At 47.4% G+C, this 22843-nt stretch overlaps 2 protein-coding genes across 4 annotated transcripts in view; one reads left to right on the forward strand and one right to left on the reverse strand.

Annotated features, from left to right (window-relative positions):
* NME7 (NME/NM23 family member 7) overlaps positions 1-1896 on the forward strand; it is an 89495-nt gene extending 87599 nt beyond the window's left edge. For all 3 annotated transcript variants that reach the window (XM_051781034.1, XM_051781035.1, XM_051781036.1), the window contains one exon: positions 1449-1896. In XM_051781034.1, coding sequence (XP_051636994.1) covers positions 1449-1481 — 33 coding nt within the window. In that variant the 3' untranslated portion in view covers positions 1482-1896. The remainder of the gene's footprint in view (positions 1-1448) is intronic.
* Positions 1529-16463, reverse strand: ATP1B1 (ATPase Na+/K+ transporting subunit beta 1). The gene is made up of 6 exons (XM_051781068.1): positions 16315-16463; positions 13610-13738; positions 6466-6621; positions 5557-5741; positions 3591-3671; positions 1529-2936 (listed from the first exon to the last, which is right to left on the reverse strand). The coding sequence occupies exons 1-6, from the start codon at positions 16412-16414 to the stop codon at positions 2670-2672; spliced, it is 918 nt and encodes a 305-aa protein (XP_051637028.1). The 5' UTR covers positions 16415-16463; the 3' UTR covers positions 1529-2669.
* Between the last annotated feature and the right edge of the window lie 6380 nt (positions 16464-22843).

Below are 22843 nucleotides of genomic sequence, written 5' to 3' on the forward strand. Positions count from 1 at the left end.
AGAGTGTGTGTCTTTTGTGGGGGGTGTCGGGGTACGGTCCTTTGGTATCAGAGTTGTCCTGAAGCCTGTGAACAGGTGGGTCTTTTCAGTGGGCGGCTGCCAGGCATGTGCAGCCCTTCTGCCTGGTTAATTAGTGATCTGAGCAGCCATCCTGCTTTCACTGTGTGGTACAGGAAAGTGATTGGGGCAGAGATATTGGGTAAAGGTTTGTTTTTGCTTAATTTCATATGCAGTTCCTAAGACCTTTTCGACACTTGCTCACTGAAGCCAACAAAAGCACTGTAAGTTTTCCACAGTGTTCGTCCCAACCCCTGGAATAAGCCACTATCTTTATTAGTAGTTCATACTTGGACTTTGCACTTACATAGAAAATTAAAAGGAGATAAATTAGCTAACCGTGACTTGGGTCTTATATAAATAAAGCAGTTAGGGGGTTTTGTAGTTTATTTTGGTTGGTTGATGGGTTTGGGGTTTTTTTGTTTTGTGTTGGTGGGGTTTTATTAACTGTCTCAGGCTGTGAACCTAAGAATTGATTTGTAGGGACAGTTGATCCTACCAGATGTTGAGCCATGCAGCAACACCCCCACTCCTCACCCAAAATGGTGGCAGGAGGAGCCCACCAAAATGGCTCAGCTTTCCCAAAGCTCTTGTTGCAGATGGAGCTTCCATCAGGAAAGATTGTAGAGCTTTCATCACAGCTTGTTTGTTAAGTCCTTGCCTTGCTATAAACATAGAGCAGCAAATGAAACAGCTGAAGGTGCAATTTCTGCCGGCACCTGCTCCTCGGGAACAACATGAAACATCTTAAGGAGTGCAGAAACCAGCATGGTCTATACTGAAACCAGGCTTTTCCTTCTAGCAAATGGCAAAAAGCTTAGCATCTTGCTTTTCTGGTACTGTGAGTTTAGATTAGGAAGTCTTTATCAAGCCGCTTGCTCTAGGGTAGTCACGTTTTGCCACATTACACAGAGAAATTCTTCCCGTAATCTGCGTCATGCAGCATAAAGCGAGCCTGACTCCTGCAGGAAGCCAGCTGCCATGTTTTGTCACATCTGAGCAGCCCCATCAGGCACAGCCTGTCCTCAGTGCTGGCCACTGGCCCAACAGCAACACAGTGCAAGTTGCTGCCATGAAACTCTCTTGTGACCTCAGTGTGTGCCCTGCCTTCTGGCTACACAGCACACACTGCCTCAGGAAGCTTTAACCTGCACTGAGGATCAACCATTTTACTTGTAGTTATGGCTAGAACACATGGCCTGTGCCTCCAGCTGTGGAGAGCTTGCAGTAACAGGGAATAGACTTCTTGGGTTCCGTGGCCAGGAGAGGGGATAACAAGTAACTAACAGACACCAGCGCTAATGTGTAACAGCTCAAGGTTTCAGATGTTTCAACTCCCTTACACTGAGACCATCTGGGACTGATAAAAGTGTATTTTCTCTTTGAAATAGGTGCAGTACTTCTTCAAGATTCTGGACAACTAACAGCCTCCATCCTCACCTCACCCCTTGCAAAAGACGCACACAGAACAGTGTGTTCATTCATTTATTTGTCCAATGTTTCAACCTGACTGAAATACAAGATCAACAAGAGCACTGTACTCCTGGCTATTATTACATGTTAGAACATAGAGTTTTGCACTTTAGACAACATTTAACACCATTCTATGGGGTACTGCATTGCTTTTATAAAGTTTAAAATAAAGTTTTATTTTCAAACATGTGACTTTGGTTTATTTCATACATTACACTTTCTTGCAGAAAAAATAAAATTGTACAACTGCATAAATATAAAATTCTTCCACCATGAAAATGGCTAAAACATTCAATAAAGACATTAGCACCACAGTGTGCGATGCCTTCAGCAGGAAAAAAAAAAAAAAAGAGAAAGAAAAGAAAATATACAAAGCAAAGAGTTATGCCTATCACCGAGTAAAGTGATAGCCTGACCCAGTCTCTCACACAGCATACAGGAGGATGAGGGAAGAGGTGGAGAGACAGCATTCGCTACAAAGCACAGTACACAATCATCTATTCTCTTTATCTTCACTTAAGTTAGTTTCCCCTGCCACCCCTCCAAATAAAATACCCTAACACCACAGAAAAGCCAGAAGCCTTATGGAGTGCTGTTAAATATCATCTCACAGGTGGGCCTTTCTTTGAAAAGGAACAAAATAATGAGAAGTATCATGCCAGTTCTAGTCCCATTGAGTATTTACACCTTGGACAGCAAAAATCTTTGCTCACAAGAAGTAGAAAACAGATACAATACATGGCTTGAAAAATGACCAGAGTATGCACCTATAGTACTGTACACTAAATAAAATACACAAGGCAGCAATACTTAGGGGCCAGAAACACTGCTTACTACAAGTCAGTTATGGAATCATAATTTACAGTAAAAATGGGCATGTCCCAAGGCTCAATTTTGTTTTCTTTTGTCATTTACAGTAGAATAAATATTTGTCGCTATTGCTACACTTTGTTTACATTCTAACCTAGTAAATGCAGAAAGCTAGTGTAAAGCATATAGATTACGTGTAGGTCCCATACGTATGACAGTTTGTTCAAGACTAGTAGGTTTTCTTTTTTGTTCTTTTTTTTTTTTTAACCTTTTTAAATGGCTAGGAGGAGGAGGAGGAGGAGGGGGGAGGAAGAGAGTTGTGCTTACAATCAGCTGCTTTTTATGTCAAATTTAATATCAAAGCGTCCCTGGAAGCGGTCCTTGTCGCTGTAGACGATGTTCTGCCCGTAGGCCCTGCACTCCACGCGCACCTCCGTGTCGTAGGTCAGGTTGGTGAACTGCACGGCCACGAGCGGCTGCAGGTACCGCGGCTGCAGCAGTTTGCCGTAGTAGGGGTAGTACTGCAGGCCGAAGCCGGGGTAGCCGCCCATCCCATAGTACTCCACCGTGCCTATTTTGTCTGCATCTTCATCTCGCTAGAGGTGGGAAAAGGAAGCACAACCAATGACAATCACCCACGCTCCTCCTTTGGCAGCCCTTTTCCCTAGTGGCGTTTGTTTTCCAGCAAGACTGCGACCTCTGCTTTGGTCATCACTGACCCCCCACCTTGGCAGCACGAGGATGTCCCAGTGGTAGAGAGGACAAGTCAGTGATATCTAATCAGGGCACACACAATAAGCACCTTCCTGCACACCTCAGACAGGAAAAGGGTCTTGCTTTATTTAAAACTACAGCCACTATATGCAACTGGAAACTGCCACAGCTTCCTGTCGCATCAATGCACAACCTTTGGCTAAAGTTTGCTCTTTCTCAGCTGCTTTACAAATGCCAAGTATGAAATCTCTTCCCTGGAATCCCTTTTTCAGGTCCAGTACAGCACCTGAAAGCAAAATGGCTACTTCTCAGGATACCTTTAGCTATCTGGCCCTACTTTTACCGCCCACTGTGAGGGCAGCACAAACTCATCCAACAGTGGGACTTCGAGTAGCTTCTGTTCTGGAGGGGGAGATACCCCAAGCAAGAACCACCCCATATGTCTGTGGAAAGGCAGAGAGGGGTAACTATGCTTGGACAAAGACTTTGTCATCCCCTGCAGCTTCATGACTCTGCTCTATTATATTTCAACTTACCTTGGCAGCGCAGTGAACTGGGATGAGATATTGGTTGTATTTTGCCATAACCTCGACAGGGAGGCTCTCGTTTTCTGGAGCCTAGAAAAAATCCAGAACAAGGGGACATTACAGAGTGGACCCTCCTCTGCAGATCAGAGTACCTTTGTGGCAGCAAAGGTCAGCAGAACTGAACACGTTAACTGGAATCCTTTCTAGAGCAGTTCCAGAGGCAACAGTTCCTGGCAGTTCTTGGGACAGACAAGTAGTGTAACACAACTAAAACCAGGAGAACTTAACCCAAGCAGAACTGTTGTCTGTTCTTACAGCTTTACCTGCTGTGGATACAAGTTGGTCAGGCTATTTTTAATTCCCTGGTGCCACTGGGGTAAGCGTTTCACAGCAGAGTGCCTATAGCTAGCAGGGCTTGTTTGTGCAAAGCTCAGGCAGTGGCAGGAAGAGATGCACTGTGGAAGATTTGCCACCCGCCTGCCAGGTGTGTGCAGTCAGAACTGGAAATGCAGAAGAAAGAGCAAAGAGTGGCAGTCACACCCTGTGTTGCTGAACTTCAACACCACCTACAAGGAAGGACAAAAGTTCTGGGTGTCAGGGCAGGGTGTGAGTGCCAACTCTGATAGCCCAACCATTAACCCAGTTGGTCTTTGGTCTCTTTAAGTGCAGTAGTTTTGCTTGACAACCTTGCAGTTTCAGATCTGCTTTACACACACCTTGCCCAGCGCAAGAGTTACAGTGTCTCTGCTGAGCATGTAATGAGGAATACAAATACTGCCATGGATACACATGTCATTTCTAAATGAAACATGAAAAGTCATTCCTTGACTAGAGCCTCCTGTCTAATGCAGTCTGGAGCTCTCCAGAGCTCCATGGCAAAGAAAAGAGGAACACACCAAGCCCTTCGCTTCCCCAGCCAAACATGCACACCTCGTGTCATCCCACAGCCACTACATACCAAGCACAGCACATTCCTTCTAAAATGCACTCACTGTTTTCACCACAAAACAGATAAACCAGAATTAAACTCATTTATTTTAGCATGGGACAGGCTCCAGTAGAAGAATAATGTTCCTCAGGACTTGTTAGCTAGACTGCACCATTCCCTGTCCTCGACTGCCCTGACAGATGGTGGTGAAGACAGCGTAGCACACCATTTGCACTGTTCTCCATTACAGAAGATGGAGTGGCAGGTTTTGCATGCCACCTTATTCAACAGCACATTGACACTGAATTCTTGAAGAAATTTTTAGCATCTATATGTGTTGGGGAAAAAACCCAGAAATAAAAGCCATTGCATGTCCAGATTAACATCCTTCAGCATTACTGCAAATTTGCCTTCAGGTGCAGCACAGAGCAACCAGGTGACAGAGACATCCCATAGCCTTTGGGAAATCATATTAAATAACCTATAGATCTCCTCACCGTTCTTGCAGCTGTGCCTGACTTTCAAATGTGGTTTACTCTTTATAACCTGTGTTTCAGTCTGGTTGTTAATATTAGCACTCCATCATTTAATTAAGCAGTTTTAGCAAGGCAGACAAGTCTACACTGCCTGAGGAAAGAATGGAGTGGATCAGGGCATGACACAAAGTACTAATGTTACTACAGATAGAGTTGGTCTGGGATGGTCCTATGGAATCATACAGTAATTTAAAATGGGGTTTATGGTTTGAACAAAACAGCCTGTTACAGGAACTCCATTAGCAGGCTCAGAAGTTACCAGATCAATAACCAGGAAGCTGTACTATGTGGTTCACTGCTACTTGTTACCATCTTGATGTGCACCAGTTTTCACTGTTTTGTAATGAAAAGTGTTTTAAACTCAATTACTTAAATGGTCTCAAAATTTATCCTCTGCAGAAAGGGCTTAATACTGATCTCTTTCCAGAGACTCAAAAGCAGGCACAGCAAACCTGCAGCCAACTCCTCCTCCTGATCAGTAGCTTCTGCTAGAAAGGGAAGAGATACTTGCCTGAGGTTTGAAGCCAATAATTCTGTTGAGCTTGACAAGGATGCATGGTTTGCCATCCCTGTACCCAAAGGTGGGATCGCTTAATCCAGAACAGTTTTCCAGCCATTCACGTTTGAATTTGCAGACCTTCTTCTGACCCTGGACATCATTATACGGTCCTCTCTCTTTGTAGTCAGAAGGTGTGTCTGTCACAGCAGGGGAATGAAAAGGAAACCATATGCAATGTGATCTTTTGCTTGTCAGGAACAGCAATGTTTATACTTCCCAGTGTAGTTTGGATTTCCCCCTTGCCCAGGCAGTTAAGTGACACCACAGACCTACACACAGCTGCCTGCCACGTGGGAGCTGGTCCCAGACCAGCAACTTTTCACAGGGGTTTGTTTTATAACTTCCAGAACACAAGAGAAGATTTGAAATCACCTGGCTCAGAGATTCTTTTTTTTTTGGTCACCTTTTACAAGCAGGTTCCCCTCAGATTTGATATGCACATATTATGAGGTGATAATCTCATTTACATGATTCGATATAACCTATTAAAGGTTAACACTTCCCAGATGTTTGGCTGCATCTCCTCAAGAGGACCAACAGTGGGTTTAGCAAAGTTGTGAGTAAAACCCCCATGGCTTTCAGAGAGGATAAGGTCAGCACCACGTGCTTCAGAGAGCCAGCTGCAACTTTCTCCAAGTGAAATGTGGGAGCCAGCCATATAACCTCTACAATAAGCTGTGGTCTTGTCCAAACAAAATTAATGAGCAGCCATATGACTGAAACCAGAACCTGCCAGTTTACCAACATGCAGCAATAAAGGGAACAGCTGAAGACCAAGCCCACCACTGCTCACTCTCAGCTTCTGGTGAACCTGACACAGAAGCATCAGTCAGAATCCTATAGGAAACAATCGAGACTTACCCCCACAGTCCTGAAATACTATGTTTTCAGTTTGTTGATCAGCACTGTAGTCCTTTAAGAAATTCTCGAGGTTCCTTACATACGCATCGTAACTTTTGGCATCACCAAAAGTAAAGGAAATTTCTGTCTTTTGAACCTGAGGGACTTGAGTCAGTCCTAAGAAAAGCAAAATCAGGAAGAAAACATTAAGTACACCTCAGGGTTACACAGCCTCCAGGCAATACAATGCACACCAAGAACATAACTCTTAATAATAAGCTCTGTTTTTCAGACTTATGAACTTTGAAAAACAGCTTGAGCTCACTAGAGAAGTTCATATCTCCTCTTTCTAATAACAGTCTTGCATATTTATCACAATGTTTGCATTAGGTAAGCAGACAAAACCCACAAAATACAGAAGGGAGGCTACAAGTCAAGGCTCTCCTCAAGAAAAAGTCAACCACAGGTCCACCATGCACTTCCACCTCCTCCTCAAGGGCAGAAGGGAAGCTGTCTGCATGCAAGACCAACCACACAGAATGTACATATCCCTAACAGGTTGACTTAAAAGCCTGCAAAACACACTGTGTTTAGGATACATCTGAGCTGTCCACTCATAAACCCTTGCAATAAAAGACAAGAGAGGTTCCCCAAGTCATGTCACTAGCTGTAATCCACATTGCCTTTGTGTAGTCTTGTAGGATGCAGGGCAGGAGACATTTTCTCCCTCAGTAAACTCATCAGCCTGATAGCTGCCTCCGCTTTTCTCACTGCCTAAGTGGGTATTTCTGGCTGCAGAACTCATCTTCTGAGCTCTATCATCAGAAGCTCATCACCAAGTAGGTGAGTAGGAAATGCCACTACACAGAAGACTTTGTTTAAAAGACTCTCCAGATTCTGAACTGTATTAACTGGCTCTGCTTTAAACTTTAGGAGGATGAATAGAAAAATAATGCATGGAAAAGAGAAGGGACTATAGACAAGAAATGCCTCCAGATGATGAAAAGCACCAACTTCTTTTCCCTTCATTGTGGAACTTGGAAGTGGTTGCTCCTGTGCAATGTTTAGGTCACATTTTAATTGAATATATTGACACATGGCTAACACTTTAAAACTTAAGTAATGGGAACCGAGTTCATGCTGCTTTTATGGCAGCCACAGTAAATATTGAGGTCTTGACTTCATTTCAGTTTGTCATCTTCATTTTAGTAAGATCAAGAAAAGGAGCAGGGGAGCAGCATTTGCTTCGACAGCTTTCAGAACAGGCCTGTTGCCAACAAGTTCCTCTGGTGCAAAACTCCAGCAGCTTAGCTGGTTGGCCCCAACCCACAAGAGCTTGTGACTCCAGCAATTTTTCCAAAGCTAGTTAAGTGCTTCTGCTTAGTCCCTCCTCAAACCAACTCACCACGCCCCCACCCGCCCACCCCCCCCACTAACTTGGAATTTGTAACCTAGGACAAAGATTAGCTTTGTTCCCCTAAATGCAGTTCCCAGCCACTAAAGATTGCGAGACATCCAGCAAGGAGCTCGAGTGTTTCCCATTTTATTCCATGAAGCAGCTTTAACTGCCCAAGACTCCCTCTGATACAAACGGACGAGGTTGAGTGTTAAAAGTTTAGAAGCAACTTACTATTCTACTAGCAAAATTATATCCTGCCTTCCAAAGTCATTGGCTTTCAACCCCCTTTCAAGCAATTACTTGTTTTCTTGCTTCACAAACAGTTATAAATGTATGTAGAATAAATACACCAGATTCAACTTTAGTAAGGGACTTAAATCCTATTCTGCCAAGCCTTTCTCATGTTACCACTCAGCTGGGAAGCAACAGGCTCAGAGTCACCTGAAATGGCTGTCTAGAATTGCAGGAGAGGCAGGCCAGATGTTGGGTACTCTTCCCAGGTCTGCCTTTTCCAGAGTTCAAGTTACAGGTGTGTCATTCAAGTGTATATATGCACACAAAAAAAAAAAATTCAAGAAAGCATGGCTAGGCTTGTTAAGCTTGGTCAGGCAAGTTAAGCTGTTAGTTTTGCTCAGCACCTCCCCACCTCTCTTTCCTGTCTTGGCCAAGGTAACACATAAGGGCACCCACACAGGCCTGGCAAAGGTGAAGTGAAGGTCAGCAACACACACCCTGCCATCTGTAAAAGCCACCCAGAACATCCCTGTTCTCTCTTTAGGAGAGCCTGGCCACTGATAGGTACAGTCCAAAGCCAGCCCTCTGCCCATGGACAAGTGACTTGGCTGGGAGAACAGACTCCAATCCCAAAGCATCCACACAGAACTGCACTGAAGCCCAGGTAGTACCACCATAAAGCTCTCCCAGTGGCCAGTACAAGGGAACCACCATTCCTGCCAAGTAGCCTGTGGCTATCGCTGGGCTACTTTCTGCCTAACTAGGGGCATTTGCAGGTACTCTGATGAACTAGACTAGACCAGACTTTGGTACAGCAGTGCTTTCTTTGTTTAGGACAAGAGCAAAGTGGAGATCAATCTTCCCACTTATGAAGCAAGGAAGTAAATCTTCATGAAGATGAAAGACTTGTCATGAAAAATACATTTGTAAAATTAGGATAAAGTTATTACTTACTGGCTTCCACCACAACCTCCTTTCTGACATGCCTGCAACTGACTGAATGCAGAGCCCTAAGCACTGATCTATTACTTCCTTCTTTGTTTTCCATCTGTACATCTCGTGGTCAAAATAAAAGCTTCAGTGCTGTTATCAGAGCAGAACAATCATTGAATTCTTCTTAAGCAATCTTGTGTAAAAAAACAAGTGTGTTGTATGATGACAGAAGGTAACCTCTGGAGAACACTAACCTTTCTGCAACAATCACCCCCACTGAAGCAAGTAGGGACAAGAAAAAAAATTACTAATCTGAGCCATTACAGTGCTACCTCCCATGGGCTACTAGACATCCAAGTAAGTGTGTGGCTCCACTGAGTTACTGGCATGAATGAAGCTCTAAGGGGCCTCATGCACATGAGGAAGTCCTATGGAAGAAAAGAAACAAAGCCTCAAGTGCTTTCACAGCCAGGAGTCTAAACCCTCTTCCCACCTTCAGACTACAATGTATGCACACAGTTCCATATCTCATGTTATTACCAGAGATGCACGATGGTGTCACGTGTGGTGATGCTCTTCCTCCCACAGGAAGGAATCAGCTTATTGCTAAAATACTGACAATCTAGAAAGCCGCTGCAGTTGGCTCTTAAGAGTTTCTTGCTGGGAAATGATTCATTCCCATCTTCACTTGACTGACACTGTCCACATAAATGATGAGTGATGCCTTGACTTGGGAATGGACACCACTTTCTGTTGGTTTTCTGTGAGTATACAAGGATATGAAATACCAAAAAAAAACGCATGTAAAGTCACTTGGATTTTTTTTCAGCTACAGTTCCACTTCCAAAATACTGTTGCAGATTAAAATCACATTTATTCAAGTTCATTTAAAAAACAATTCTCCACAGAGATTTTATCATTTTAAGCTGTAAGAGTAAGACTTTGGGTGAATGTGTCCTCAGGGTGAAGAGGAAGAAACTAATAGTGGGAAGTCAGGCTTGTTATTAGGAATGGTTGTATAAGTCTGTAGTAACCTCTCTTGCTTCATGATACAATGGTCATTTCTAAGCACCATGTAATCTTGGTTCAGAATGAGTCTGAACACTCCTGGGATGACACAGATGACAAACTCAGTGATCACGACATCCTACCTTCCCCCACCAGCTCACTAAATGAGGATAGATTTTAAAAGCCTCCATACCAAGCAATGCCCTTCCAAGCTTCCCGTCACCCTCTACTTAACCCCCAAAGTGCAAAAAGCAGGTGCAAGTGTTCTACAAATGCAGCAAAACCTGGTTGATAGTAACACGCCTGGAATTGAGATTCAGAGATGTTTCCAAGCATAGGTGTTGAGACAACAAGAGATAGAAGCAAAGAAGTGCAACTTCACAGGAGGGAGCACATGCTCCTTTGAGGCCTTCCTGCCACCTCCCTGCTGCTCTCCAGGCTAAATAAACCAAGTGGGGGACACATACCAGAGCAGCCTTTTCCATGACGCACTCACTGCCCAGGCAGCACTTGAAGCAGGGACACCTGAAATCCCCTGGCGGGAATTCTTCCTTCCAGATGCCACTTACAAAGTGCCTCAGGCAGCAGTGAGCTCCGTCCCCTGTGCCAGCCCCAGGGATGGGATAACCAGATGCTGTTCCACGGGATTCGCACCACAAGATGGCAGGAGACACAGCCCAATTGATATTGGGATGGGGAAGGGGAGGAGGAGAAGGGAGGATTATTTTTTAAACACTCAGTACACTGTTTAGGAGGCAATATCCTCATCCTTCCCTATTAGCAGGGTAAGTCCTCTGTGCTTAAAGTGGAGTCTGAGCCTGCAGCACACGTGGAGCTGGGAGGTGGGGCTGTCGCAATGGCAGGGCTGGACAAGGTGAACTGCACCATCCCTTCCCCCACCGCAAGACAAAAGAAGGAAAAAATAGTATAATGGAAAGGTACAATACTCAGCTTGCCCTGAAGCCCTGCATAACATTCCTGTTGTGTTCAATGCAGAAACCAATTACCATATTAATGACACTTGGCTACAAAAATAGCACTTTATGGCTTTCAATGTTATACCCATGTCAATAACTCAATAAAACACCCTGTAGGTTCTGTTGCTGTTACGAAATCTGTTGTATTTTGGAACAAGAATGATATTCTAGCAGCCCCTACAGCATTTTTTCCTGCAAACCCTGAAGGGAAGTCTAGTTCCCCCTTTCTCGGATATTCTGGGCTGACACAACAGGGACTTGCCCAAGAAGGACAGAGCATTCTAACAAGAATAAAACCCGGTTTTCTGGCTTCCTAGAAAATCCAGGGCTTTATCAAGCTGCCAATATACTTACTCAGCTTGCAAATTTTCCCACAAGAACTAGGAATTAGAATTGCACAACATCCTATTTTATACAGTTAATCATCTACAGATGTCTTAGATCACAAAAAATTTAAGTTTGGTGCTCACCAAGTGCAGCAGTGAACCCGGTCCCATGTGTGTTCATTGTAAGAGCAGCAGTTGTGCTTGCAGCACAGGGGAGAATCCTGCACAGCAGGGGAATATAGGCATTGCTGACCTCCCAAAGACAGCAGTGCAGCAACTCGCTACCATGTCCATCTCTCTGAAAGCTTACATCAAAGGGCTATTTTTGACTTGTGGTCTAATGGCTGCTGTGCTACAGGACAAGGAACATACTGGACAGAAAGAGCCAGCCTGCACGATGCCTTACACCCAGCTTGTCCACATCTGTAGAAGAAGCTGTCGCATAATGCCCTGCAAAAGGGCCCAGTGCTATTAATGTAATAATTATTTCCTTGAAGTTGTACGCATGTGACATTGCAGCTTGGTTCAAAGCCCTTGTTTACTGGCTGCCCACTGTCATATATTCAGGGAGCTGGATATCGTTCTCCTTGATTTCAGTACATGTCCTAAAAGCCCATTACAAAAGATTCCCAATAACCTTTTCATTGTTCCTCCATTTTGATTCCTGCAGTACACGCTACAAGAGCGTCTTGAAATTCAATTCCTTTTCTTTGTTTAGGAAAAAAAAGAGCCCCAGAAAAACTGGTGCAGTATGCAATTAAGAGATGAATAAAAATCCTCCACAGGCCGAAATCTTTCACAGAAATTTTACCAGAGTTGCTTTGAAATTGGATTGTAAACTGCTATTTCACAGAAAGCAAACAGTTTATCTAGAATGAGTAATTATGTGACATCTGGCTAAACAGCAGGTCTATCTGGATGAGACCCAAGATCCATGGGCTTCTTCGCTAATTATTTCATGTCTGGTGAGACCACTGGACTTCAGCCGGGGAAAAATACATTATTAAGTAACAACTACCCCACCATTAGCCATGTTGGCTTTTCAGATGCAGCTGGGCAGTATCAGTGACAGTCTTTCCTGCAAATGTCAGGGCCCGCTAGAGATGAAAAGACCACTTTCAGTGCTTAAGGCAGCATTTACCCCAGCCATGGTGGTACATGAAGAAGTGCCACACTCTAAAACAGCAGTTCCAGTCTCTGTTCTGTCTTTAAAAAGTGCTGGTGGAAAAGCACTTATTTGCAAAAGATGATCCTTCGCCCAGATATAACACCATTTGGTGATGGCGACATTCATTCCCTGTGTTTAGGGCAGAGATTCACAGCACTGCAGACGGCAGGGCTGTAAGACACAGTGCAGCACCAGAGCCAACTTCTGTAGCTACAAGCCATCAGCCTCACAATTGTCACTTAAATACCGCTGTTATTAAAAGCTTCTGAACTGTTTTACAGAGCAACTGGAGACGGATCGTTAGGATCCCCAGTGCCAAGCAGCCTCAAGGTCATTTGTGATGTGGGAAAGCAGCAGTTGCGCAGCTCCCCCCCGCGCTCTGAGCCGCCGCTGGCTGCGGCGGGATCGGATAGCGCAGCGCAGCCTGGACAGGCGGAGCAGGGAACCTGCGGCAAGGGCTACTCACTCCATTTGCCCCCACCCAAGGCGGGTCACAGACACTGCTAAGGCCATCATTTTAATTTTGAGCAGAGATTTCTTTTGTCTATGTAAAGACAGGTCATACAATAGCAGCTAAAAGACCCACCTTTAACCTCCCACGACGCAGTCAACTGAAATACCCACTAGTGGAGGCTACCCCCACCTCTAGATCACACACTGTAGTTCAGTGTTGGATAATACAAGTCAGTAAGCACAACCAGAACTGGGATTCCTCCTTGTGCATGCCAGTTCCACCAAAAAAACCCAACATTTTGCCTTTGTCCCTTTCACTTACCCATGTGAACAGAGTAGCTATGAAGAAAGAAAAACTGAACTTAGCTTCCTCATACAGCCAGTTCCTCACTCTATCACTTTGGCACAGGGGAAGGGAAAAGCAAACCAAGTTTAAGCTCCTCTCAGAGAGGAAACATCTTTCATGTGATGCAACCTTTAAATCTAGCAGGATTGCCTTCGAGCCCCAGTACTGCTAACACAGAAGGCTGAGAACATACCCACCCCCTACAAATATGTGTTGCAGCAACGACATGCTTATTTCATCCTCCTTCTTGAGGTGAGTAACCAACCCCGCCTCCCCAGAACAGCTTGCACCAAGTCAAACACAGGCCTCCTATTTAGTTACCTGGAGGTGCCACTCGATCCTGGTATTTGGGCTCAAATTCACTGACAGTGAGCAACATCACTTGGATGGTCCCAATGAATATACCTGCCAGGCAACCGTAGAAGATGACATAGAAGAGGAGGATCTTAACTGCAAGAGAAAACAAACAGAAAGAGAAATCAAATCAAGCCCTCACAGCAGTCACGTTTCAGGACAGAATTTCCCACCTTTGCCACTTATAAGGAAGAGCCAGCACACTGAATTCAGACAGACATATAGGTAACAGTGAGATTACGCCCTGATGCAGACAGGAAATGTAAATCACTCCAGTTGTTTGGGGGGCAGAAAGCATGAGTCCCTGAAAATCTAGAAATCCACGAATCAGGATTTGGGATCATAAAGACTAAACCACATTCCCTCGTATTTTAAAGGATCCCTTGGCTGACCCAGAACTACCAAAGCGGGTTCTTGCATCTGACAGATTGTGATCCAAGTGCCCAAGAGTAAAAGGCCATACTATGGATGTGCTTGGGGTTCAGAGCTATTTCTGGGAACAGTAGCAGTAAATGTTTCATTCAGGTTTACAAGCAATTGTAAAGCCTGATGTCTCCTAGTAATTCAAGCTATCACTTCCAATAAAGACAACAGGAACAGAATTCAGGCCCAAATTAGCTCCAGTACTCCATCTCAAATGTAGGAAAGTACTCATAACATGTCACAGTACTGCAGATTCACCAGCCTTGTGTACCTACAAAGGCACTCTGGCACTGGTCACACCAATTAAAGAGTGAATAATAAAGAAAGATTTGATGTAGTTTCGGTCTAAAGGGAATATCTTGAACAATCTTGGGGCGGGGGGCAGAGGGTAGGAAGAACAGAGAAGAGACTAGAGATGCAGAATGGCTCAGACTCCAGGTATCAGTTACCAGTTTACAAGGATTATCTCAACTGCTTAACTGCACAGTAACATGCCATACTATGCATCACCAGGCTGCCCACAAGGATAAACCAGCCCATGCCAAGCAACTATATGCTAATCAGGCTGCAGGAAAAAGCAGAGGCCAGAGTACTTGAGAGTGAGCCTGCTTGATCTCAGACTGTCCTTATCTAGTTACAAACAAAACAGACGTGGTTTATTTGAAGGACCTGAAGTGATGAGCGACAAGGAAAGGGGAGGAAGGAGTAGGTGGAAGTATTTCTCCTCACTCCCCAGCCCCATCATAAAAAAATAAAGCTACCTCACTGGAGAAGCCTCACAATGAAAGCTGGCTGTTCTGGTCGTTTAAAGTCTATGAAAGACAGGCAAGCAGGAGGGACAGCCAGCGACACAGAGGCTGAGGAACACTGTCAGAAAGGCACTCCATCCTCTTGTCTTCCTCTTGTGCACCAGAGGCAGAGGAGGCAGCCAGGGCTGAAGGGCAGAGCTGGGTGAAGTAACGTGGTGCTCCAGGAGTTAAAGCACTCTTTGGTATCCAGGCAGCGTAAAGCAAATGGCAGTGACGTCAGGGACGTGTGGAAATTTTTTCCAGAGCACGGTCATAGGAGGTGCTGTTGTAACAAACCAAACACTAATGCTGTTGTCTGCAGCGTAATGCCTTTGAGTTTTGTAACATCAAAAGGCAAACGCTGGGAGGTAGCTTATTTAATCAGGTTTCCAGCCAGGATGCTCTAAACGCCAAAGACACCTTAAAGGTCAAAACCACTCCAAGGCCTCAGAAAAAATGCAGTGGGTCTAGGAACCGAGCACCATAGGGTTGAAATAGAAAGCCTCCTGCAACAGGTAGGCTTATAACAGAAGAATCTGATCATCAGCCTGCAGATCGACTCAGCAAACGCAAATCAGTCCTAGGCAGATAGGCATGGGCACTCTGGGAGAAGGACCTGGTTCAGCCTCCGCGTTTGAAGCACTGCGCAGTTGCCTGGTGCCTCAGGAGCAGAAAATACCTATCCATGCGCACCCACAACCCAATTCTGCTCACGTAAAGATACGGCAGATGCCTGCTCTAGTCCGCACGCCAGAGCTGGCGGCTCTGGATGTGGCATTCCGGCTGATCCATTACAACAGGAGCTGAATTCAACATCGCAAGGGTAGCAACAGCAGCTGTGGTTGGCAGCAACTGGAAGACTGTCTATTTGCATAAAGAAATTGTTAAAAGCCTCTGTAGTCTAAATGCTATTTGTACAGCACCCAGGGATACATCATGAGCATGTAATCAGCAATGCACATAGAGCCATTTCCTTCTTGCGGAGACATTAGAAGTCAATTGCTACCTCTCGGCGGAGTAAAACTCGCTTGATTTCATTTATCCAGAGAAAATACAAAAAAAAACAAAAAAGAGAAAAAGCCACTGTGCAGTCTACAGCAGATGAGGGCTGGGAGGTCAGGTTCCCCCGACGGCGATGCTCCCGGGCCGGGCCAGCCGCCGGGAAAGGAAGGAGACCCAAGGACGAGGCGCCCTCAGACAAGGTCGGCCCGACCCTGCCTCACCCCCGGCCCCACCTGGAGCCGCACTCGGGGGTCGGCGCCCGCCGGCCCCCACGTGGTCCCACGGGGCACCGAGGGGAGCGGGCAGGGGGACCCCGTCCCTCCCTCCCTCGCCCCGCGGGGACGCCCCGTCCCCAGCCCCCCCCGCCCCGGCCGCAGCCCCGCCGCAGCCGGCGGAGGCGGAGCGCCGGGGCCATGCTGCAGCGCCCGCCGCATCGCCGCCCCCCGGCCCCGCACTCACACCAGCTGCCCCCGGTGCGGCCCAGCAGCTCCTTCTTCTCCGAGTTCCAGATGAATTTCTTCCAGTTGCCGTCACCGTCCTTGGCCTTCCCGCGGGCCATGGCGAGCGGCGGGGCGGGCGAGCGGCGTGGAGAGTTCTACAGCCCTCGGGGGGCGGAGCGGGCAGGGCCCGGCCGGGCTCCGCGGCACCAGGAAGGTGCGGGTGGGTGCGCCCGCCCCGGCGACGCCGGCCCGGCGGAGCAGAGCGGGGGAGCGGCCGGGGGGACGCGGGAGCGGCGGGGGGAGCGCGGCGGAGCGCACGGGGCACGGAGCAGCCGCGCTCCCCGCGCCGCGCCCCTTCATATACACCGCGGGCTCCGCCCCGACCGCCGCCCCGCCAATGCGCGCCCGCCGATGGCCCGGAGGAGGGGTCTGCCGCGGGTGGGGCGGGCCCCGGGGGCGGGCGGGGCGCGCTGGGGGCGCGGCGGCGGCGGGAGAGGCGCCGGGGGGCTCTGCGGCACCGGCTCCGGCAGCGTGAGTGGGTGCCGCCGCCCCGCCGCGCACTCCAGCTCTGATCCGCCGGGCTGGGTTGCGGCGGGGCGGGCGTCTGTGTGTGTGCCCGTCTGTGTGCGCGGGTGCCCGGGGGTGCGCGCACCCGCGGGACACGGGCGCGCGCCCCTCGCCCGGCCGTAGCTGCACGCGCACGTGCCCGCCAGTTCCCGGCGTTCCCGCCCCTCCCGCTCCCAGCGGGTCCCGGCTCCGCGCGACAGAGCTGATCGGCCGGGCGCTGCTGAGCATCGCCTCACTCCCTCCCCTCCTCCTGCTCCTGCTCCTGGCGGCCCCGCACGAGCCGCCGGCCCCGCCATGCTCTGCCGGGCTCACGTGTAGCGCGGCTGCGGAATATCGAACGGAAACAGCGCTCCCCTCCCGGCCCCGCTCCGCCGCCCGTGCGCTGGGAGCACCTGCCGGGAGGGGCGGCCGGGCAGGGGCTCCCCGGGGACGGCGGGACCTCCCCGTCCCCTGTCCCCCGTGGGGGGGACGCGACTCACACACGCGGCAGCCGCAGCCGCCCTTGCGGGGTGACCTTCAGGGCGCTGCACAAACGCCACGCCGCACCCTCGGCCCTGACCGCAGGGGCTTGGGGTTTATCTGCAGGGACACCTCTGCGATCACAATTAACTACTGTGCCTTGATCCCACGGTACCATTACAGGACAGTTAAATTACATCTGGAAGTCCAAGCATATTGGTTTTACCTCTGAATTTCCTATTGGATTGCAACATTGTATTCCACATTTTCTTACCCTTAAGCTCCTGATACTTTAACTCCATCCTCCTTTTTTTTGAGATCTGGGAATTGCGCTGAATGCGTATAAGATGGGCTGTTCCTTGGTACCACCTATCAGGTGCTTGTTCTGGAGATTACCTGCAAGAATGACCTAGCCTGGAACTGACCACCACCCTACCACCCAGCCAACTCAAGCATGTTCTTCTCAGCTCTCAAGAAGTGGCCACCATTGTCTCCTACCCTCCCTGAGCCATTAAAACTAGTAGTCAGGGGACAAATCATAATGTGGTACCCTTCTCCAAGTGATCCATGGCTACAGACCAGAACCAGCCCCTGAAGCAACTGAGACCTACTTTTTTAGGCTGTCATCCTTAACTTACTGCATCCACACTGGGGCCAGGTAGGCCAGATACCCTCAAGGTCACACCACCATTCATGGCAGTGGCTGAGCATGGCCTCCTTAGCTTCAGGCATAAAACCAGATTTCTCAAAGCCATGTAGGTTAGAGGCACAGAGAGGTCATGTGCCTAGAAGGCTGTATTTAATTGGGAGTGTCTGCTTTGCTGAATGCTCCATGATAAATTATACATGATCAAAGGGAACCAGGTGTGCCACATGGATTTGCATCCTACATTAGGAGAATCAGCTCTCAGTGATATTCGTGTGATGGGAAAGAACTGGTCAACCACAGGGAAGAGGATAACTGGAATCCCTCTTTTCTCCTTGGTGTCTGGTCAGAGCTGGTCTTTCAAAGAGACCTGTTGATGGTGGGTGATAACAAAAGCAAACATAGACAGCAGTATCTGATAACCAAGTGATCATCATCTACGCTGCAGGGAGGACAGTATTACTTACAAGTTAAGGCAGCTGTGATTACAATCAAGCCAATAAATAGATGAGCACTGCTGAAGGAAAAAACACCCATTTTTAACTTCCCAGATCTCAGCACAGTTGCTGCTCTCACCAACTAGTCTGTTTTTCCCAGCTGCTGGGACGCCCAATCTGCACTGGCCACTGGGGAACTGAAACACTAAAGCCCTGGGTACAATTTACAGCCCAGTTATACTACTCTACACAGGGCAGCAGTTTGGGAATTATGTATAGGTGTGTGGTGGTGTCACCCAAGCATCAAACCTACTCACCAGACAGCCTGCCCTTGAATGCTGTGTCTCGTGTTATCCATGGGCCAGGACCCAGTTCATCTGGTCTGCAGAGGAAAACACCACATGAGTTAGTTCAAGGTACATGCAACAGCAGCAGCTGGTGCAGCCCTCTCCTAATTACCTTCTGCCTGAGAAAGGGGGTCATCCAAAATAAAATAGGGATGGGATATTCAGGGAGGCTCATGGTGATACTAATATCAGGGAAGATTTGAACAAGAATACACTCTTCCACAGCATGACTGCAGAGAATGAGTTTGGAGAAAGCAACTAGAGAGTATCTAAATAACTGTATCACAATTACACTGTAAACGGCCACCCAGAAACATGATCTTCCTCTGAGCACACTCACACCTTCACTACAAGCTCTAGTGGTACTGGTGAACGCCGAGCTGCGGGAGCTCCTGGCTTCACCAGTGTTTGTTCAGGGATCACTGGGAAACTCTCTCCTCTTCCTGCAAGTGTCTGTATTTCTGTATAAATACACAGAGAAGTCCTGTTGGGTTGGCAGTGTCCAGCGATATCAAATCCTCATGACTGCACAGGTGGTGTGTGCAGGATCTGGAATGGGCAAAAGGCTCTCCATGAGTGTTGCACACCACCCCTACAAGCCCTTTCACACAACCAAAGACTCTGTCCCGAGTATGCTCAGTACACACACTTTACTTGATGTCTGTGAATTATCCTCTCAGAATCAGCAGATCTAATAGGCAACAAGGTGCCAAATTTTATTCAAATTTACTGTTTGTTTGGCTGTGCAGATATCAATCAGGCTGTCTCTAAGGCCACTACTATATGATCTGATCTTTTAAGGTGATAAGGGCCTGAGGCAACACTGGAAACTGCCAAGAACAAAATGTGCAAAGCAATGTATGTCCAAGAGATTAGCTGCAGGATGAAGGATGGGGCTGGGGAAAGCTGTGCACCAGCACCTAGGAAGGAACAACCTACAAGACAGAAGTTGCTAAGGGTTTTTCTCACTGCCTTAAGCAGTTAGCATGTGAAGAGCACCCTGATTTTCTCCGGTGGGTTTGGTCATAGCCATCAATGAGATTCCTGCTTCCTTTGGGTCTCCTGCCTTGTGCTACTTGGAGAAAGAACTTAGGGCAAGAAAAGCTGTCTCACTATGGAGCAGGAAGATGAACAATTACTTCTAATGTAGCAGCAAAAAAGTAGTGCCCAAGCACAGAGCAAAACAAAGTAGTGATTTATCTGGCTTGGTGACTATTTGTAGGGGAAATGAGACTGTGCTGCTGGCAGTCACATGCAGGAACTCTGGGAAATGTGTGATCTAGAAACATCTCTGATAGTGGCTGTGGATGATCTGCAGCAGAAGGAGTTAGGCATGCCAGGGTGGGGAGCCTCTCACAGACTGCAGGACCAAATCCTAACGATAAGGTGACAGAAGATTGTGAAATGGCCTCAGAAAGTTACTATTCATGGGCTGCCACTGCAAACACTGCCACTGGGGCTCCTCGGGCTGGCATGCCCAGGAGCTGGAAAGGGCAGTTGGCCAAGAGCTTGGCACCAAGCCTGCATCACACACAACAGGTGAGGGAGGGTGAGGAAAAAACAGGCAACAAGAGCTGCTGCAGCCCCCCAGACCACGATCAAGATGCCTGGTGGCAAACAGGCATTATATACTCTTCCAGGAGCTACAAGAGGCCTTGAAGGGGAGAGGTGTGACCCTTGAGAGCTGCCCTCAGTGCCCCAGCAAGGCATGTGCTGGTGGTTTCATCCCCACATCAGTTTCTTGGTCTTACTGGACACTGCCTTAGGATTGTCCTCCAACTCTGCCAACCTCTCTGAGGTTCACGAGAAAGAAAGCCCACTCAGTGGCTGCTACACGATTTAACATCAACTCAAGCAGAATATGTAGTCTCTCAGAACACAGTATGACAAAAGTAGCTTTCAAGTCTTCCTTCTTTCTCTCCTTGTCCCCCTTACAGATGTGGGGTCACTAGGGATTAGATTTATAGACATATGCAGTGATCCTCTGAGCACAATGATTACACTTGAACAGATTAATTGTATGTAGCTATGCAAGCTGAGGTAACTAAGTTCAAAAATTCGTGAACTGGTGGGCACTGAGAAAGTAAATTTATGTAGAAATAGCTTCCCCCGAAATCCAGATATGGGGCCACTATTCTTTAATATCAGTTCAATAGTTGTGTGGGAGTGCCTGCACAGCTCACACTTGGATAAAAACATTGTGGAAGACAACAGCTGATAAGATAGATAAGTAACTGTAAACAGCATGTACGGATGGAAAACCCAAAAGTGTCTGAGAGGGCATTTACCCCAAACCGATCTTACTGAAGAGGGAAACAATCACCAGGCCTTAGCTGATCACGCTAAAGAGGATGGCAACTGTCAGCTGGATTAAACAGTAACCAGGGAATGACAATTTTGAGGCACAGAATGAGTTGATCTGAAAGGCTATACAAAAGAAACATAGAAAATGGTAATGGAGCAAGGAGAGGCCTCAGACTGCCAAAAGCCAGTCTGGCACATCACAACCACTGTTGAGCTCAGATGCAGCAGCTCCCCATTCATGAGACGCTGTCATAAGCTGGCACCCAGCATGTGGCCTGACCCTTTGGGAGGGTGTGTGTGACCTGCTGGCATGCCTTCTCACAGCAGGTGCATTAGCTGATTGTAGTGAGTAGCATGGGCACCCCCAGAGCTGGAGTGGCCACAACCCCAGTGGGAGCGGGGTGTAAGCGGGAGGACCTGTGCTCCCAGAGGTGGCCCCCATGCCACTGACAGAGGAGTTGGTGCCTGCGTGCCTGGAGATTAGTTACAAAAGTGTGTTTAGGAACTTGCAGGAATTTATTAGTGTTTTATAAGTGTCTAACCTTGTGGCTGAACTGCTGTATTGCTGACATAGATCCTGAATGTATAGTGCACAGAATATCCTTAATAAATCAATAAATCATTTCAGTCCTGATTTGGTTTAACCCACGTGAGCTGAACCATTTTTCCCTGCCTCAATGACCAGTTGGTGAAGGCTTTTCAGTAGTCCTGGCAGGAGAAGGCCTATATGCTCAGTGACAGAAAAAAGATTCACCTTGTGTTGAACTGGTGACTATGAGCAGAAAAAGGGAAGGTTTCTGTGGTGGACTGGCTGGCAGGTGGAGACAGAAAAGGGAGATGCAACAGAGACGATGTGCTGTGTGCCTGATGTTTGATAACTGGGATGGATACTTCTGGTGGACGGTACAGAATTCTGTTGGATGCTACAGTGAAATCTGCCAGCTGTCAACAATGGAGGCAACACATGGAGACAAAAGCAACTTGTGAAGGCAGCAGAAGTCAAATCATATCACCAGAATTTCTTTTTTAGACTGATGCGGGAAAAATTACTCTGATCTCAGAGAAAATAATATGAAAATACTTTCTTGCATGAAATCCACCCTGTTTTCGTTGGCACATCTGGAAGTGATCACCACACAGGAAGCAGCATTATGCAGGAAGTAGCTATGAAGCTAGCAAGAACAGTTTTGTGACAGTGGACACCTGGAGCCCTTACTGCAGCAGCAACCAGTTTTCTGGTATGCAGCCACCAAACTTAGGCAGCTATGGGAACTCAGCCACAATTCTGGGGGACTGATACGGCTTCACCTCTGCTGGTCCTAACAAAATGGTCCCCATTCGGCTCCTACTGGAGATAGCAGCACGGTGCACCAGTAAAACAGGCTGCCTTTAGTTTTCTGTCTTGGCAGTAAGATCGTGAAGCTTCTCTCTCCACTCAGTCCTAACTATAAACTCTGATGGCAGGTTCTATTTGGGCACCAGCCTGCTTGTCTGCTCCAATTAGAGCTCTGCTGTCTACAGCACCAGCCAGCCTGGGATATCCAGCATGAAACCAAGTCAAAGAATGAGAAATAAATAAACTCCAAAACTATTTTGAGGCCTGCTCTAATGGAGCTTAAAAACAAAATCAGAGTGGAAAAACATTTCTATCTTTAGCCATCAGGAGCAAGACTCATCTAAGCAACACCACACAGGAGCTGGCAATGGGAATAGTAAGTTAAGGTTCAACTTGTTCCTAAATATCAGTGGGATGCTACATGATTTACAATGCCAGCCAGAGGCCTTTCT

Source organism: Manacus candei, unplaced genomic scaffold (genome assembly GCF_025592945.1).
Source record: "Manacus candei isolate 608988 ecotype Guabito, Panama unplaced genomic scaffold, ASM2559294v1 h1tg000014l, whole genome shotgun sequence".
Classification (NCBI taxonomy): Eukaryota; Metazoa; Chordata; class Aves; order Passeriformes; family Pipridae; genus Manacus; species Manacus candei.